This window comes from Fusarium oxysporum, chromosome I (assembly GCF_013085055.1).
Source record: "Fusarium oxysporum Fo47 chromosome I, complete sequence".
NCBI classification, from domain to species: Eukaryota; Fungi; Ascomycota; class Sordariomycetes; order Hypocreales; family Nectriaceae; genus Fusarium; species Fusarium oxysporum.
Genome location: NC_072840.1, coordinates 2,751,379 through 2,768,485, shown reverse-complemented (window position 1 = coordinate 2,768,485; position 17,107 = coordinate 2,751,379). Strand labels below are relative to the sequence as shown.

The following is a 17,107-nucleotide window of genomic DNA, read 5'->3' as shown; positions in this document are numbered from 1 at the left end:
AAATAAATTTCCTTATCGCGGCACGTGCGATAAGCTAAAACCGACCCGCTGCTATGCGCCATGGCTGTAATGCCCCGCCATCCCACTTCCTTCACTTCCATTGTCATGGCCATCTTCAGGGCTGAAAACAAGTGAAGTGCTATTACTTTATCATGGGGTTCCATATCTGAATTTTGTCTAGGCAGATTGTCTCTATGTAATGCATGATGACCCGTTATATGAGAGCCATATGTTCCCCTCTCCACCATTAAATCGTGTAATTAGGTATCTTATGCTTCGAAGGGTCGATCCGGCAAGTCTACTGTGAGCCGTTCAGATGTCTCAGTTGTCCAGCAAAGAGACTACTATCATCCCTCATTCTTCACGCAGAGGGCTGCGACAACACTGATATCGTCAAGTTTACCTGCTACTGTTAGCTTTGCTTTCTCTCTTGGAATCCTGTCGCTATTGCTTACCACCCTCGCTCGCCAAACCCTCCTCGATCGCATGCTCCATGAATGGACTCTCAGCGAAAGGATCTACGGCGATTTCCCGGGCTGCCTCCATCAGATCTTGAGCCGCAACTCTCATTCCACCGTTGCGGCCACCTGTGCGATCACCCTTGTGAGCTTCTGCATGTGTCCCAGATTCCCACTCTTTAATACTTTTGAGTATTCTTGCAACGATCTCATGCTCCCAAAGATTATCGATAACTCCGTCACTCATCGCAAGCACAATATCTCCGACTTCCAAATCGACCTTGTCCATAACTGCATTATCAGTGGGTGTGTCAGGGCTGTTAGTCCCAAGCTGTCGTGGGCAATCAAACCAGTGCCACTGCTCCACAGTCTTATAAATGACTTTTTCAGTACTGGGTCGGAGTACCATGACCTGGCAGTCGCCCACATTAGTCACATACAAGACAGGCGATGCCTGTGTTTTATTTTCAGTGCAAGTCTTGTAATGTAATTGCGCGCCACAAGCTGTTGTTGTTCCTAAACAGTCATGCGACATAGTCGCCTCAAGAGTCTGTTCATATGCACTTTGTAGGCTGGCGATGGGGTTCGGTTCTTGCGACTTTGGTAATCTAACAAGCTCTTCCTCGATCGCAGAAGACCAGAAATGCCCAATCAATCTTGACCAGAGTCTACAGTTAAAGTCAGTAACGATGGTAAAAGAGATTCGGAAGTTGCCCGGCAACGTACCCGGCATGCCCTCTCGGTCTTGTGGCCCACGCTCCCACGCCGTCGTTGGCACAAATGAAATAATCACTCGCGTAGACAGCATCATCGCCGTTTGTTTTCCCTCTGATAAGCTGTCCGTTGACAAAAGCACGACGGTCACGGCTTTGATGATGTGTACTTAAAGGATCGGTAAAGGATGTAGACGGAGGAGAGAGGAAAGGCGGAGGGAATGGGCGGGGAGGTCGTTTCGCAAAGAGTCCAATGCCTGTTTCGAATCGAAAAGGCAAGATAGGAACATCATGTAAAAGGCGAGTCGTCGTCGAAGCGAATCGTCTCTTGCGACACGGGCGCCATGTTGTGCATGTCAGGCGTCGAACCGGGAGCGATGGTAAGAAGGATGTCGGGACGGCCGCCAGAATCGAAGATGGTTGACTGGGCATTCCAGCTGCACAAGCCTGGAGCTGCCCCTTTTCAGTTGCCTGCCTGGCCGCAACCTGTAGTTAGATTGCTAATGTGCTCTCCGAGAGAGAGATGTGATCCCCAGGAGAGAGCAGAGCACCGTAATCAGGCTCGGACAGTTGGGGAATTACAGACAGCTGCCCAGACACGTGATAAGCCCGATACCGCCAAAAAAGGGCGTCATCCAGAACAGGCAGTTTTTGTGTCAAAGCGACCAATGATTTACAAACACTATTCTTCTCCCGCAGGAACCCGAGCTCATTGTTGACCCCAACGGTAGGAGAGCTGACTAGGCTGAGCTAGCATTGGAGGCAGAACGAGAAGAATCACCCTATTCACCCCCTTAGGACGATTCAGTTTGTGCGGTTGGCCTGCTTCTTTTGTAAAAACTTGCCTTGAAATAGGGATGTGCTTCGGCGATCTTCCGTGAGAGAGTGGCCGAGGCCCAATTGTAGCAATGCATGGCGTTTGATAAGTCAGCCAATACCTCATCCGTAAATAGGTTATATCTAGAGAAACTCTGAGTAAATTTGATAACTGAAAGGCATATATACATATAGAGGGTCCACAGTAAGGGACCTCAGTCAATTATGATTTTGGTGAATTGTGTTAGTCTGAAAGACACGAATAGCAATGGTGGATACTTTGGAGAGAAAGATGAGGCAAGATGAGGGACCAATGCATAACATATCTTAGGTAAGGCTACCAGGTTACCAACGGGAAACTGATAGCACTTTAAGAAAATTCTTGGAGACAAGATTGACCAGATGACACTGCAACACTGAGGCTGTAGTCGCTGGAGCTGTCTAAGGTACCCACGTGTTGGCGCCATGGAGAGACAGGCATCTTCAGACGTCATGAAACGAAACAAAGCTAACTTGACAAAATAAAAGTGTGTCCAATCTCATGGTTGCTGCACCTTGTTCCAACCGATCTGGAGATTCAACCCAATCATGAATGCCAAGAAGGGTTGGCAACCTGCAAGCTGCCAGAAGGGAGCCGGATCCTCCACTAGCTGGAGATATCGTCAACATTCGTTCAGGAAAGGCATTTATGATAAGATGAGGGCTGTAGGATGACGCATTTTATTGAGACACTGCTCATGATATGCGTTGATTTCTCCACGCAAAGATCAGCTGGACAGGAAATAGTGCCTCATCACGATCTGATCCAAACTTATCACCGCAAGATTGGACTCATGACGTAAGGGATGGGGATGAATCGATTCTCAATCAAAGCCCATTTCCCCATTCGGGGTCAGCTTGAACCTCTTGCGGACGCTATTATGCGGACTGCGAAAATAGCGTCCAGAACATGATTCTAACGACATACGTGTAGCTGGCATGACGATCTGCGGCTCTTTAGATGAGTCGTCGGCTTTTCAAATGCCTGACGATCAAACAGGTGGGCCTGGACGATCGTAGGGGGGGTCTTGTATTCGGATGTAAAAGGCTGTGCTAATCGCAGCAATCTCGTGCAGTTGGAACTTTGAAGTGAGACGTCTCATGTTAATCACAATCGTGATTGACACGGCCAGTACTTCAATCCCCATCTTGACACGCAATCCTTCTTGACCGTACAGAGACAAAGGCATTAGTTAGCCGCCTTTGCAAAATAACAAACCCCATTCTGGTTGTAACCTTCGAGCGTATTTCTGGCGGCTGAGTGAGCATGGATAGTGCAAGGCCAAGGGGAAGCCGGTGTAGCCGGTTGAGCTAGGAGCTTCATAAGATTTTGCCCTGAATTTAGCTACATCCTCTCAAACAATAATACGTTGTGACCAATGGGACTTGGTGATAGTCACAAACACCAAGAGCTTGGCTGCATAGCCATCACGATTTGGAGTCCAAGCACAAGCTGCAAGGTCTTGTTCAAAGTACTTTTCCATTCGGAGTTTGACAGTCCAGGTAGTCTTCTCCAGGTTTTTGAAAACCCCGAACCATCCTGATCCTTGTCCGGCTGAATTAGGGCTCGGATGCCTCACTCAAGACTTACCTACTACAGTATGTGCAAAGCCCAGAGGTAATGGATATCTGTGTAGAAGATAATGGCATTATGCATGAATTCGCTACAGATATTGTATGTGTGCATTCGGCAATTACAGTAAAGCAATTTGCATAATACGAACCCGAAGCCGATAGTCTACCCACTCTATCCGTATCTGAGATGGGTATCAACATTTGAGGCCTCAAAGTGCCAAGCTTTTTCTGACCCCACAAAACTACTGAGCGAAGCCCGCTTATACATACTCCGAACAGATTCTGTTCAAATCCCAGCGGCTGGACGCTTACGTATCCATGAAGCAGAATGGTGGAGTCGAACCAACACAGTCTAGATACCATGTTGAGGCTTGGCGAAATACTATTGAAGCAATACGAGGCCTGGCTTGCTGACTTAGCTCGCTCGCTGGTATGGTGTAATTTCGCTGGTACGAGACGGTATTCCATCAGTGAAGAAAGCTGACGGGATGGGACGATACCCGCAACATGACGAAACAAGAGAATCGCGATCAGAGTGGCTGGCTGCAGGGCTTCAGGCGCCGAGACGCATTCAATGGATCTCACGAGAAATCATTGATGGAGACAGCGGCAACAAGAAGCCTTGAATTGGAAGATGGCGTTAGTTAGTGACGAATCTGTTTTGCCGGGATATGCCTCTATCCACTCCGTCCGTATCCCGCCCGTGGTTTAACGCCGCTCTACGGGCTCCGAAGCGGGAGAATCCCAGCCACTGTCTACCGAATATTCTTTTATAGGCTCACATTGGCCTGCAGCTTTGGGTAGTGGATCGGCGGTAAATACTGCAGGTACCCAAGCAGCCAAGCTACCCAAGTTACCTCTTTTGTAAGTCGTGAAGCGTTTGGACAAGATCTGTTGCAATCTTGCCTTGAGCTCTGCTGCGCCGCGAGTTCCAAGTCTTGCTGTTTGTGCAATTTGCATCAGATGCCAGGTTGCGTGCTCAGATACCAAATCAAAGTCGTCTCAGACAAAGGTATGATACTGGTGATAGCCGGCGCCAAGCGACCGAAGCCCAGATGCGCGCGGCCTCTTCTCACGTTGCACCACGCATGTCTCCGGATCTTGGCTGGGTCATAGACAACTGATCCGGCGTCAGAATGATTGGATGACATGTTTCTCCAACATGGCTCTCCAGACGTCCAACTGTCTATTCAGCATCTTTCCAGTTAGTGAAAGGCATGTTACGAAACAAAGGCCTGCCGTGCGAAGGCTCCGATTGATTCTCTGTCATTCTTTGAATTCTATTTTGGTCTCCAAGTTGAGTCGCCAACTTGAAACTTGGCTTCCTGTCAAGTATATAGAAATACGATACCCTGCCATTATTGTATGCATGTTGCATTCTTCCTTGCTTCTCACAGCATCCAACCTCTGTTCGATTCCCTGATTCACTTTTTATATTTTTACTTCCGTTTTAATTCTCTTGGCTCACCGACTTTGCTTTCATTACTCGGCGTGCAGTACATTAGAGGTGCTAAGAGGGTCCTCTTAGTGAATTGAGGGTGTCGGTTCTAGTCTTAGACTTCTCGCCCAGACCACCGCTGGCTGCTAGTGACGTATGCCATCGACCAGGTCCATCACCACTCAATTCGTTCATCGCGAATCGTTCATCAAAGGCCCCGACCATACTGTACGGGTACGGGGGTACGCGGCGGCAAGCAAAGAAGAGCAAAGCACATTTTCGTATGCAGGCAAGCAAGTAAACAGGACCGCCTAAGCCCGGACCCTCTTGTTACCAGCTCCGGAGACAACTCTAGCTGAAAGTTGCTCAACTCGTGGGACTTATCAGTAAAGGGACCCCCGCGCTGGCTGGAGATCGCACCATTGGACCAGGCTTGAAGCTTGTTGGAGGTCCTCTTTTTTCCAAGAAAACCTGCTCTTGACGTTGCGATTTCTGGGTCCCTACCAGCCTCTGACAGATTTATTAAACAACGAAAGCCCGCAGGTCGAAACCCTGGAAAATGTGTACGTTCTGAAGGACGCATCTCCATTTAAAGCTCAACGCACGCAACACAGGGCGAGCAGCTACAGCGCTGCACCGACCACTAACAAAGTGCCGTTGACATTGACATTGGCATCCAATTGCCATCGCCGCCGACCGCCGACGCCGGCTTCCGCGTATTAACGTACCTATACTGAAATCACGAAATCACGAAATCACGGCCACGGCTTATAAGAAATTACCGACCACCCCCATATTTAGAGCCAAGACTTGCATCGTCTAGGTTCTCGTCACTTTCACTTGTCGCTTGCTCAGTTGCTGCAATTCCTTTTATGGTAGTTCACCACAGTTTTGACCTTGACCAGCTGTACCAGGGCTGGTCATCCTTGGCCGGTTAATAAGTACTGACTGACATGTCAGTCGCCCGAAGCATCCGTATCTGCATCCGCAATCTGCCTTCGCACCCGCCGCAGCACCACCTTTGAATGGATACAGTCCGGCGCCGAGTTCTAAAGGGAGTCTAGAGTCTAATAAAGTCGCACATACAAGAAGCGCCCACTTCACCTACATCTGAATCGTCCCGCACGCAAGGGCCTGTTTTCTTCTTCTTTCCTCCTCACTCCTGGACCTTGGATTCGCCCTGATCTTGGATGCCCAGCGATAATCAAGCTTGTCTGGAAATTACGGTACCAGACTGTCGTCAGTATTGTGGCTGACGCACCTCACACCTCTCGAGACATCCCTTGCGCAGTTGATCTGGTCAACTACTGACCTAACAGCTCTCTCCCTTTTGCTGTTTGTTGTTTCTGGGCACCAATTGGCCTGATTTTTCTTCTTCTTGATATTTTGTCTCAGAAACTTCCTCATTTGCAGGCCGAGCATTGTGGACAAAATGGGTCGAAATCGAGGTGCGTACCATCAAATATTGTGCATTCGTGATTCTCATTCCAGCTCTGGACTTGTCTTTGATCGTCCGCCCCGTACGTTGCGTTGCGTCGCTTTACGACCCGACAAGACAGAAGACGGCGCTAGTGATTCGCTGGTCCTTGCCCTGGCGTTGGCCCAGTCTAAGTCTAGGCGGGCTTGCCCATGTCATGATGGATGCCCACTGCACGGTGGCAGCTCTACGCCTGTAACCACAGCCAGGGGGGGCTGCTTATGGGTACCTCTCGGAACGGCGGCGGGGGCTTTGACATCCACTATGCGTTGACGTGTGGTGGCCCAAAATGCCCTTGGCTAGTTCATCTAGGGGTCCGTTTCTTTTGGTTCAAGGACTGAGCGACGGGCTCTCTACCTCCAGGGGCTGCATGCCATTCTGTTCATAACATCTCACCTCATCCCGTCCTTTTCGTACTAACTCGTTGGTGCCAATACTTTAGTCCTCTCTTTTATGTCCCAGTTCTCTGCGGGCACAAAGACACCGCCGCCCTCAACTTCTCCTCCGTCAAATTCACCTCACAGACCGGGACATCGCAAGACGAACTCTGTTACAGAACCCTTTCCCGACCACCGAGTCAGTACCGACATTTCTCGGCCAAACACACCGCCTTCGCGGCCAGATTATGGCACTCCCATAAACGGCGGCTCTCCAATTGAACCTTCTGCTCGCCGAAGACGCAGTTCATCTGCTGCATCATCACGACCCCCGTCCATGGTCCTGGCTCATCAACCACCCATCATGGATATCACTGAGGATACAATCCCTGAACTTCAGCCTATCTTTTCATTCCTCAACAGCCATTCCAACAAGCTGTACCAAGAGGGCTATTTTCTCAAACTCGATGACCAGAATACACGTACGCTCGATCTAGCTTCCATTGCCGCTTGTTCCCCTCCACACTTGCACCCCTGTGGCGCCAAGTTTACTCCACACTCAACTATTTACACATGTGCTGCAAGGATGTTCAGCTAACAAAGTTGTTTACAGAGGGCAAACCCAACCCTGATAGAACCTGGACAGAGTGTTTTGCCCAGCTTGTGGGAACCGTCTTGTCACTATGGGATGCCGCGGAACTAGATGCAGCTGGCGAGGATGGTGAAGTCTTGCCCAAGTTTATCAACTTGACAGATGCCTCGATCAAAATGGTGAATAACCCGCTCGCGTGCCAAGTATGTCTTCACACTCGACTAACACAATTTCGTCACAGATAGAGTCGCTGCCTACAAGATCTTCAGACGAGCAACCGCTACAGAACATCCTGAGCATCTCAACGGCTGGAAGAAACAGATATCTCCTCCATTTCAACTCGCGACACTCGCTGCTGCAATGGACTGCCGGCATTCGACTAGCTATTTTCGAGCACTCCTCTCTGCAGGAGGCCTATACTGGCGCTCTAATTGCCGGCAAGGGCAAATCGCTCAACAACATTGGTGTCATCATGGAGAGGGCACGATTCCCCACCGAAGAATGGGTTAGAGTCCGATTCGGCGCTGGTGTACCTTGGAGACGATGCTGGTGTGTTATCACCCCTCCTGACGAAAAGCAGTATGCAAAGCTCCAGAAGGAGCTCAAGAAGAGATCTCCTTACGATCGATCGCCTGTTCCCACACTAAAGGGAGACATCAAGTTCTACGACCAGCGAAAGGATGGCAAGAAGCAGAAGAAGATGCAGCCAATTGCTACCATCACCGACGCCTACTCTGCCTATGCCATCTATCCTCAGTCCAAGTCATTGATTGACGCGTCGACCTTACTCAAGGTTGAGGGTAACATTGCTATTCACACTGATCCTCCCTCGTCTACTGAAGGTTTCGTCTTCATCATGCCTGAGACACACCCTGCTGTCAGCGGATTCGAGATGTTGCTGCGTTTCCTCTTTCCTACCTGGGATACCTTTGGTCTTTACGGCCGACCTGGGAGACTTGTTGCCAGCACACTTGACTCCAGATCTCTCATGTTTGCTATGCCTAAGAGCCGCCGCTACGGTTATCTTGAGAATTTGGATGTTTCCAACCTGATTCTCGAGGATGGTAGCTCTGGATGGGGCGAGAGAGATTGGAGAAAGAAGCTCAAGGAATGCACCGGTACTCGCATGAATGCTGTGGATGATGCACCCACGACACGTTCTCGAAGTAACAGTCGAAAGAGTGTTCGACTAAGCTTTGGTGATGGACCTCCAAAACCTAAGGCCGGGTTTTCGGATGAACAAGTCCCAACCAGATCCTCGCGATCCTTCTCTCTTACTGAGCGCACTCGAACAGACTCAGCTCCCGCAGATCCTGCGAGGGTTGCCTTCGGAGGACACGGTCGTAACTCATCCGACCCCAACCAATTGGGAGGCCCTCCTTTCCGTCCTGGTACCAACGGTAATAGCCCTTACTCAGGCTCGCCACAACGTGGACAGACTCCCGTTGGCGCTCCCCGCCATAACCAAGCTTCTCGTGATGAGAGTCCCGCTTACCAGAATGAACGAGCTCCCTCTGGCTCTCCTCCCCTGAAAGACTTGGATGGAATGCGTCAGATGCATACTCCTGAACCAGTCTCACGACCCCCAGCCTTCAGCCACGGGTCCCAGGCTCGCCCCGTCAGCAGAGCCTATCATTCCCCTGAGCTTAGACGGGCTAATAGTAGGCTTTCCGTCACAACTCTGGCCCAGCTTGCCACAGCTGGAGGATTGGGTGAACCGAACGATTCGAATCCTTCTCTACGAGGAGATGAGGTGGACGCTGCAAGATCTGGACCATCGGTACTGCCACCACACGCCAACTCCGTAGGGATATCTGCTAACGACAACCGTTCGCGTGAAGCTTTAAGCCCACTGAATCAGGATCCCTCTTCCAACAGTCTTCCTCCTCCGGCCAACTTGTCCCAACAACGATCACGATCGCCACTGGCCCAGCCCCCGCTTGGGCCTCCTAATACTTATGGCCGCGGGCCCAACTCACGTCCTGGAACTTCAGAAGGACGGCGATCTCCGATGCCTCCCGGCATGCCACCTCAACAACGACCTCCCCACCCTCAAAATACCAACCGTCGGCCTGACGTGGGTCCTGATGGCCGCCGACCGTCTGACCCTCGACGACCTGGCCCTGATGGACGCAGACCATCGGATCCTCGGGGTCCTGGCTTTGATGGACGTAGACCTTCGGACCCCCGAGGTCGTGGCAATGGTCCTCCTCCTGGCCATATGCCTCCGCCATCCGGTCCCCATGGTAATTATCGCCCCGGTCCGGGGCGTCCCGGACCTCCTGGGCCTCCGGGTTATCGCCCTAACGGACCTCCTCATGGACCTCCTCATGGACCGCCAAATGGACCGCCGGGACCAATGGGTCACCGAAAGCCTGTGCCAGGCGGACCTCCCCCACCTGCCCCTTTTGAAAATTCTAAGGGAAACACCATGTCGGGTAGCAGTGGGATCACCACGAATGAGATAATTGACCATTATGCGTTCGACCAAGGCCGCCAGACACCTCGGCAAGGCACTCCGAACTCAGAGAGGCGACCAGGACCCCCAGGCAGGCAAGAAAGTCACACGAGCAACCAAAGCAGTCATTATGAGGATAACTCTCCCACTAGCAGCCTCAAGAACTTTGTAGACACATACCAATACAGCGAACCAAAGCCCCGAGCTGGTGTCCTGAAGACTGTCGGTGGCGCTGAGGAGCCTGATCCTCGAGATCCTGGCTTCGATATACCAGATATCAATTTCGGCCCAACCATTAATTACGCAGCCACCAAGGACCGCAGTAAAGCCCCCGGCGCTCTCACTCCTGGCGGCTCATCACAGAGACCGCATACACCCGGGGATCAAGGACCAACGCCCCCACCTCATAAATCTTCGGGTTCTCAGGGATCTCTTGGACGTAAGGAATCCCCAGACCCAAAGCGCACTATGGCTTGGCAGCCTGGCGCATCAACTCCTCCGAGCAATGCACACGGGTTAAGCCCCGAAGAATTTGTGCAGCAAAGGGCGGCTCATGCTCGGAGTGCATCCAGCAACACTTTGGGCGGCTCACCCAGCCCAGGCATGAAACGAACTAGTTCCTCTGACATGCTACAAGCTATCCAGAACGGTCGCCACTCTCGTAGCAGCTCTGCTGATCTGCTTGCACGACCTGGATCGCGGGGTGCTAGTTCGACCTTGAACTTTGCAAGCTCTGGGGAGACATCTAGCCACCTCAGTGCTCGGGAGCAGGAGCATGTTGCCCGCCTCACAGGCCAACCATTGATCAGCATGCCAGGACACCAGAGACAGGGTTCCCAGGGTAGCTTCGTGCCTGGCCATCAGAGGCAAGCTTCCTCTGGATCAGGTTTAGTTGGTGCTATCGAGGCCCGGGAACGAGAAAAGCAACAGATGAAGCAAGGAGTCAACAGCCAGGCAGTCCAGCATGCGATCAGCCAGCGACAGCAGCAACAGGCTGCCATGGCGTACCAGCAGCAGATGGCGCAGCAACAAATGGCTCAGCAGCAAATGATGCAACAGCAAATGGCCCAACAGCAACAGATTGCGTACCAGCAGCAGGCTCAGCAACAACAGAACTACCAGCAAGGATATCAACAGCCAATGATGGGTGCTGGTAACATTCCCCCATACAGCCCCATGGGCCAACCAGCTGGTCAGTACACTCCCGGTGGATCGCCGTACGGACCGGCACCTCAGCAGATGGGAGGACATGGACAGCCGAACAGTTTCTCACGACCACTCCGGGCTGCGCAGCAGGTTGACCCTCGCTTCGTACCACCTCAGGGTCAATACGGCCCATCGCCTGGAGCTCAGCAGACCACTCGAAACGTTCATCCTCAGTATCAAGGACAAGCGTTTTAGCAACGAAGAGGGAAGGGTCTAGTTATACCACTGCTTGACTGAGATTATGGATATTTGGATGATTGAAGCGATTTGGAGCAAACATGAAGGGGCTGCATATATCACATGGCGTTCAGGAAATGGCAAGACATGCTTATTTGGGGGCAGCGGGTTGAAAACCAATTGCATAGTTATACTCTTGGGCATACAAAGAGAGGACTACATTATCTTTGGAAAGGGTAGCATACTTGGTTATAGATGCATTTTGAATCTAGCTAAAATACATTTCTTTCTCCTCTAAGAATTATAGTGTCTTGAATTGACATTTCGCGTACATGAGGTGCAAATAAGCTTCTATGATGGATGGCACGTAAAACAAGGTACTAATAGCTGGGGATAATATAATTCTTTCGTGCTTGGTAAACAAAAAACTCAATTGTAATTCTGTCTAATATCATGACGTAAATAGCAAAAGTTGAGAAGAAAGCCATCTATTGGTTCATGATGCTGCGTGAACTAAGCTGAGACCTTTGGCAGGCGTTGCTGTCCAGTGACTTTGCTCGACCCGCTCGGTTCTGGAGGCGAGTCTCGAGGGCAAAGCATTGTTGGTAGGCGCCTGATGAGCTGACGTAGATTCTTGTACTTGTAGGCTGTGATTGTTAGTGAAGTGACAAAGCGCATGACTTGAACGCGCCCCGAGTACCATTTTCACGCGCCCGTGTTACAAGAACAGAAACGTGATGTGACCTTGTTTTGTTGAATCAGATGAGCTTGACTTTTTTTTAACCCTCCCTGGTTGCTGAGGCATCCGAGACGTACAGTACTGATGGTTTCCACTCTGTCAGTGGAGGTAAGGGGTCGCCGCCCCGTTGGTGATCATGAACGGCACTCAAACGGCTTCTCCCCGCTGCAACTTTGCTCTCTTGGGGATTTATCAGCCTAGAAGCGGTCACTAGAGGGTGCCTAATACCTTGTTAGATTCCAATCTGATAGGTCAGCCAGCGTCGTTAACCCAGATTCCGATTGATATCAGCCAACCAGCGTCAGTAGCGACCTGACCCTCGAGGAAACTGTCGGTCGTGACGTCCCTGCCGTCCCATCCAATACTTGAACCTCAAAGTCCCTTGTCGTTTCTTTTTCCATCCCGTCCCCCTCTCTTGGGCTCTTGATACTCTTCACTTGTCTGTCTCTCGCCTCTTTTTTGTTTGCTTTCTTACCTTTCAACATACACAATTTCTTTATACAAGACTCGCACAACTACCGTCTCGACTCGACCGCGCTGAGACATACAAACTTTTGGCTGGTTGTTACCCCAACTATACCTGCGCCTAGGACTTCCAAACCTCTTGCTAGATGCGCCCGTGATCGCCTTGACTTTTTAGCACAACCTCACGATTTGCCTCAACTTGGCCCCGTTGAAATTTTCTACGACAGTCTTGCATTGCTTCGCAGCGTAGGCTGCTCGGGTCCCTCCAATGGACGGCGACGAGCCCACGCAAGGTACGCCCGCCCATCTACCCAATGCTCCCTCTTCTTCGAGCTGACCTCCCTCTGGAAGCGACGCAGAATGTTCTGGATCCGCGCCGTGTCGGGAAGCAGAACTCAGGCTTCTCAGACGAAGATATCTCCGACATAATATGCGTCCTCTACCCACACTCTGATTCTGCCCGTGTCGAACTCGAACGTCTGGTCGGCGAAAACTCCCCACACATCATTGGAAAAGACGAAGCGGATGGCGTCGAACCCGACTATGCCTTGGAAGACCAAGCAGCCCGTTTTCTCGCCAATCCAACCGGTACCGGCACCCATGCCATCATCCTACGTCTGTCGTCGCACCTCAAGAACCCGAAGGCCGGCTTTGTCTTTGGTCGAAATCCTGTGCGATGCGACGTCGTTTTTGTCAACGATCCCTTGAAAAGAATCAGTAACATTCATTTCCGGATTTACGTCAACGAATATGGCACTGTCATGGTTGAGGACCAATCGACCAACGGTACCATTGTGGATGATCATCTTTTGACTTCCCACCCTCAAGCCAAGGGAAGAAGTGACCCTCCCATTAGCAAGTGGGTTTTGAGTTCTGGCTCTATCATCAAGATCTATCTCCATAAGGAGGCCCGGGACTTGACTTTCCGAGTCCGTATACCAAGGCGTGATAACGAGTATGACCAAGCATATACCGATAAAGTCGACGATTTCTTCACACGTCATGGGCTACCGCGCCAGAATGAGACCATCACGCCTGGACCAGGCGGCCACGTTGATCTCTTCAAGCAACCTGCCCAGACAAATCTTAGGAGAGAAGAGACCAATGAGATAACGCAGCGTACTCCTCAGACGTTGTCTAAAAGAAGAGACGCGCCACGGGAATGGACGGGGTCCGGAAAATATAACAGAACCGGCTCCATCGGAAAGGGTGCCTTCGCAGTTGTCCACAGGGTCACCTCAAAGTATGACGGATTACCATATGCTGCTAAAGAGATCGAAAAGCGTCGCTTTATCAAGAACGGTGTCCTTGACCAGAAGGTAGAGAATGAGATGAAGATCATGCAGCGAGTTAAGCATGTGAGTCTTGCGCCTTGTTACCCGCTTCCGTCGCTAACTTAACTTAACAGCCCCATATTGTTCGCTACATGGAGCACTTTGAATGGGATGACCGATTGCTCATCATCATTATGGAATTTGTGCCCGGCGGTGATTTGGGAAAACTCATCTCAGACCAAAAGGCTCTGAGGGAGGATGTTGTCCGAACCATGTCAGGGCAGCTCTTGGGTGCCTTGGGATATCTACACGCCAACAACATCACTCATCGCGACGTCAAACCAGACAACATCCTAATAAACTCACTCAATCCAATTGATCTCAAGCTCACCGACTTTGGTTTGTCTAAAATGGTCGACAGCGAACAGACCTTCCTGCGAACGTTTTGTGGCACCTTGCTTTATTGCGCCCCTGAGGTGTATACAGAATATGCCGAGTATGATGACGACGGTGTACGTAGTCGAGGAAAGAAGATGAGACGTCCACCGGGCCAGAGATACAACCACGCCGTTGACATCTGGTCTCTAGGTGGGGTCTTGTTTTATGCTCTGACTGCGTCACCTCCTTATCCTGTCAAGAGTGGCATTAGCTACTCTGAGCTGTTACACAAGATTATGACTACCCGGCTGAATATCGCACCACTGCAGAGGAATGATGTGTCAGAGCAAGCTATTGACTTCCTCTGCAGAATGCTCCAGCGCCGGCCAGAAAACCGAGCAACCGTGGCAGAACTCGAAAGCCACCCATGGTCTTCCGGCGAAGACTCTATCATCAACGCTTCACAATCCTTTGACGAGATTTCGGATGACGACATGTTTGACAACTTTTCCCAGTTGCAACCTAGACACTACGAAGAAGATAGGGTTAGTGACTCTATGGGCGAAGAGTCAGAAAAAGAAACCCCGACGGTACCACTAGAATCGAACCAGCCCAGACTATTCGGAGAAGTTGGTGTCTCAGCGATTGGTAGCTCAGGAGTTATCCCGGAAGATCATCTCAACCTCGAGAACAGTAGCAACCCTAGCGCAGACGAGACTGAAATCCTCCGCAAGGATGAAGACGAAGCATATCAATCAGATGAGTTGGTTACGCCCAGGAACAGGAATCGTCGAACATATCGCCAGAATAACATTTCAATGGCACAGAATCAGTCTGAGGACCAACTTCAGAGTCTGGTTGAGGACGTGGCGTCGCAGAGCCTCGGCGGGAATGAGCCAAGCCTGCAAGGCCCTGGACAATCGCGTTATTCTCTGCAATCGGCAGAATTCAATACTAGTAAACGAAAACCCCCGTCGTATGATACAAGCGATGAGTTCGACAACACACCCCAAGGAAAACCTACAATGAAAAGACTTAAGTCGGAAGGTAATATTGAAGATCTAGCAAATGACGTACTTGAGGAGTACAAACTGCTGGTGCAAGTACCATCTGCCGAGAAGCAGGCTTCAGGGCGTCAAATCGACAAGCCTTACAACAAGACGTGTTTCTGGGAGCAAGACAAGACAACGTGGCACTTCGACTATCCGGAGCTCACACATTTGCAACACAAAGCTTTCGAGCGGGGTGCGGCAGCAAGGAATGAAAAATTTGAGCCCGGAAAATCGCCGTTATGGGATCTTGCGATGAAGTATTTCTCTCCCGTCTCCAAAGCCGGGTCACAAATCAACCAAGCTCGACGAAGCTCACGGACACCTCAGGACACAGCGGCTGATGAGCCCCTGGAATTTCCTCCGACTGCCGCCCCGCTTGAGAACTCTCCGATTCCCGACACTTTGCCTACGCACACGCAGATAATCGTCCCTGTCCAGGAAGATGAGCCCAATAGACGTGCCATTGGCGTGCTTGAGTCTCATCATGATTCGTGTGTCCCTGGGATTAGCATTCCCATCAAAGATACCTTGGTCTCATTCGGCCGTGGCCCGGCAAATACTGTGGTCTTCAGAGACATACAAGAATCTCGAGTGCCGAAGTATGCGTTTAAACTGCTGCTTTGGAAAGAAGATGGCACCTTTGACCCTTCAAAGGATCCTGACAAAGTCCCTCCTCCTTGGCTTCGAGATGCCGGAGATCCGAACGAGTACGGGTTTTACATCTCGACCAAAGCATCCGTTGGTATCAGCATCAATGGTTACCAACTTGCTTCTTCTGATGCCAAAAACCACAGCGGCCCCTCACACCATTGGGCTCGAATTTGGAACGGCGACACAGTGATGATATGGGGCGATAGAAAGAGCACGCAGACAAAACTCGTATTTCAGTGTTTCTGGGGTGCCTCGTCACAGGCGCGTGAGGAGAACCAAGGCCTACAACTCGCATCTCCATCACTCTCCCAGAAGCTTGACGCTGCGTGTCAGAAGGCGGAGAAGCGGATCAAGGAGGTCATCGAGAAGAAGAAGATTAAGGATGCAATCAACGCTGATCTACGGGAACGTACAGAAAACATTGAAAGAGAACAAGAACGAAGTCGCGCTTTCGAGAAGAAGCGAAAAGAGGCCATCGCTTATCTTGACTCTAGACAAACCCCTTTGTCGCGAATGGCTTCGCCGGCAAGCGCACCAGGAACGAGTAACTATCGTGAACCTCTGATGTTTCGCATGAGCTCTGACAACAACCTCTCGATCCAGTGACGAAGCGCAACATATATATACGATTTGCTAGAGGAGCGTGTGTATTTACTTAAGTCTCCGGTCCTTGAACTGTTGCCACGGACACGGAGTTGTGATTTCTTTTCTTTTTTCCTTGGCATTTCTGGCGGGCATATGGGCTAAGCACGAGAATTGGCTGGTACTATAGGAAACTATGAGGATGACGAACGCTACTTACAGCTAGATTCGTGATTCTTCTCGGCGAAAGGGGCTTATCTGGATGGAGATAGATCCTGCTATCATGGCATCTTGGAGGAGTATATGTGGGAAAATGCAGAACATACTACATAGAAAATGATATATCTTGTAATTGAAGACTTTGCGCATCTCTCCTATCATACGACTGATATACCTTAGCTGTGACGGAAAATGATTGATATTCTACACGTCGAATAAGTTTGTCCGTATCTCACCATTTAAAGACATGTGGAGAGGTCGGTTCATAATACATCAGGCATTAAGTCATTCTATTTCTAATAATACAATAGCAAGTTTTACCAAAAGAGCGCTTGTCATACAATCATAATCCTCCTTCATACAAATCATGATCATTTCTCGTAACCGAGCTTATTTCAACTTTTCATCACCCGGCCCCAGC

At 50.5% G+C, this 17,107-nt stretch overlaps 3 protein-coding genes across 3 annotated transcripts; 2 read left to right on the top strand and 1 right to left on the bottom strand.

Moving 5' to 3' along the window:
- Positions 1–126: 126 nt before the first annotated feature.
- FOBCDRAFT_3567 (uncharacterized protein) lies at positions 127–1,719 on the bottom strand. The gene is made up of 2 exons (XM_059612158.1): positions 1,185–1,719; positions 127–1,126 (listed from the first exon to the last, which is right to left on the bottom strand). The coding sequence occupies exons 1-2, from the start codon at positions 1,601–1,603 to the stop codon at positions 445–447; spliced, it is 1,101 nt and encodes a 366-aa protein (XP_059463831.1). The 5' UTR covers positions 1,604–1,719; the 3' UTR covers positions 127–444.
- Positions 1,720–6,969: 5,250 nt separating this feature from the next.
- Positions 6,970–11,344, top strand: FOBCDRAFT_194902 (uncharacterized protein; the record flags this gene model as incomplete). Its single annotated transcript, XM_059608804.1, has 3 exons — positions 6,970–7,375; positions 7,507–7,688; positions 7,727–11,344. The coding sequence occupies 3 exons, from the start codon at positions 6,970–6,972 to the stop codon at positions 11,342–11,344; spliced, it is 4,206 nt and encodes a 1,401-aa protein (XP_059463830.1).
- Positions 11,345–12,456: 1,112 nt separating this feature from the next.
- On the top strand, positions 12,457–16,833 carry FOBCDRAFT_3539 (uncharacterized protein). Its single transcript, XM_031181701.3, has 3 exons — positions 12,457–12,823; positions 12,882–13,888; positions 13,939–16,833. The coding sequence occupies exons 1-3, from the start codon at positions 12,799–12,801 to the stop codon at positions 16,489–16,491; spliced, it is 3,585 nt and encodes a 1,194-aa protein (XP_031042469.3). The 5' UTR covers positions 12,457–12,798; the 3' UTR covers positions 16,492–16,833.
- The last annotated feature ends 274 nt before the right edge of the window (positions 16,834–17,107 follow it).

Excerpts from the sequence above, each read along its gene's own strand:
- FOBCDRAFT_3567 (XM_059612158.1), bottom strand. The coding sequence starts at position 1,603 with ATGCCCAGTCAACCATCTTCGATTCTGGCGGCCGTCCCGACATCCTTC. Across the intron at positions 1,127-1,184 it reads AGACCGAGAGGGCATGCCGG|ACTCTGGTCAAGATTGATTG; the intron begins GTACGTTGCCGG and ends CTTTAACTGTAG.
- FOBCDRAFT_3539 (XM_031181701.3), top strand. The coding sequence starts at position 12,799 with ATGGACGGCGACGAGCCCACGCAAG. Across the intron at positions 12,824-12,881 it reads CGGCGACGAGCCCACGCAAG|CGACGCAGAATGTTCTGGAT; the intron begins GTACGCCCGCCC and ends TCCCTCTGGAAG. Across the intron at positions 13,889-13,938 it reads TCATGCAGCGAGTTAAGCAT|CCCCATATTGTTCGCTACAT; the intron begins GTGAGTCTTGCG and ends TTAACTTAACAG.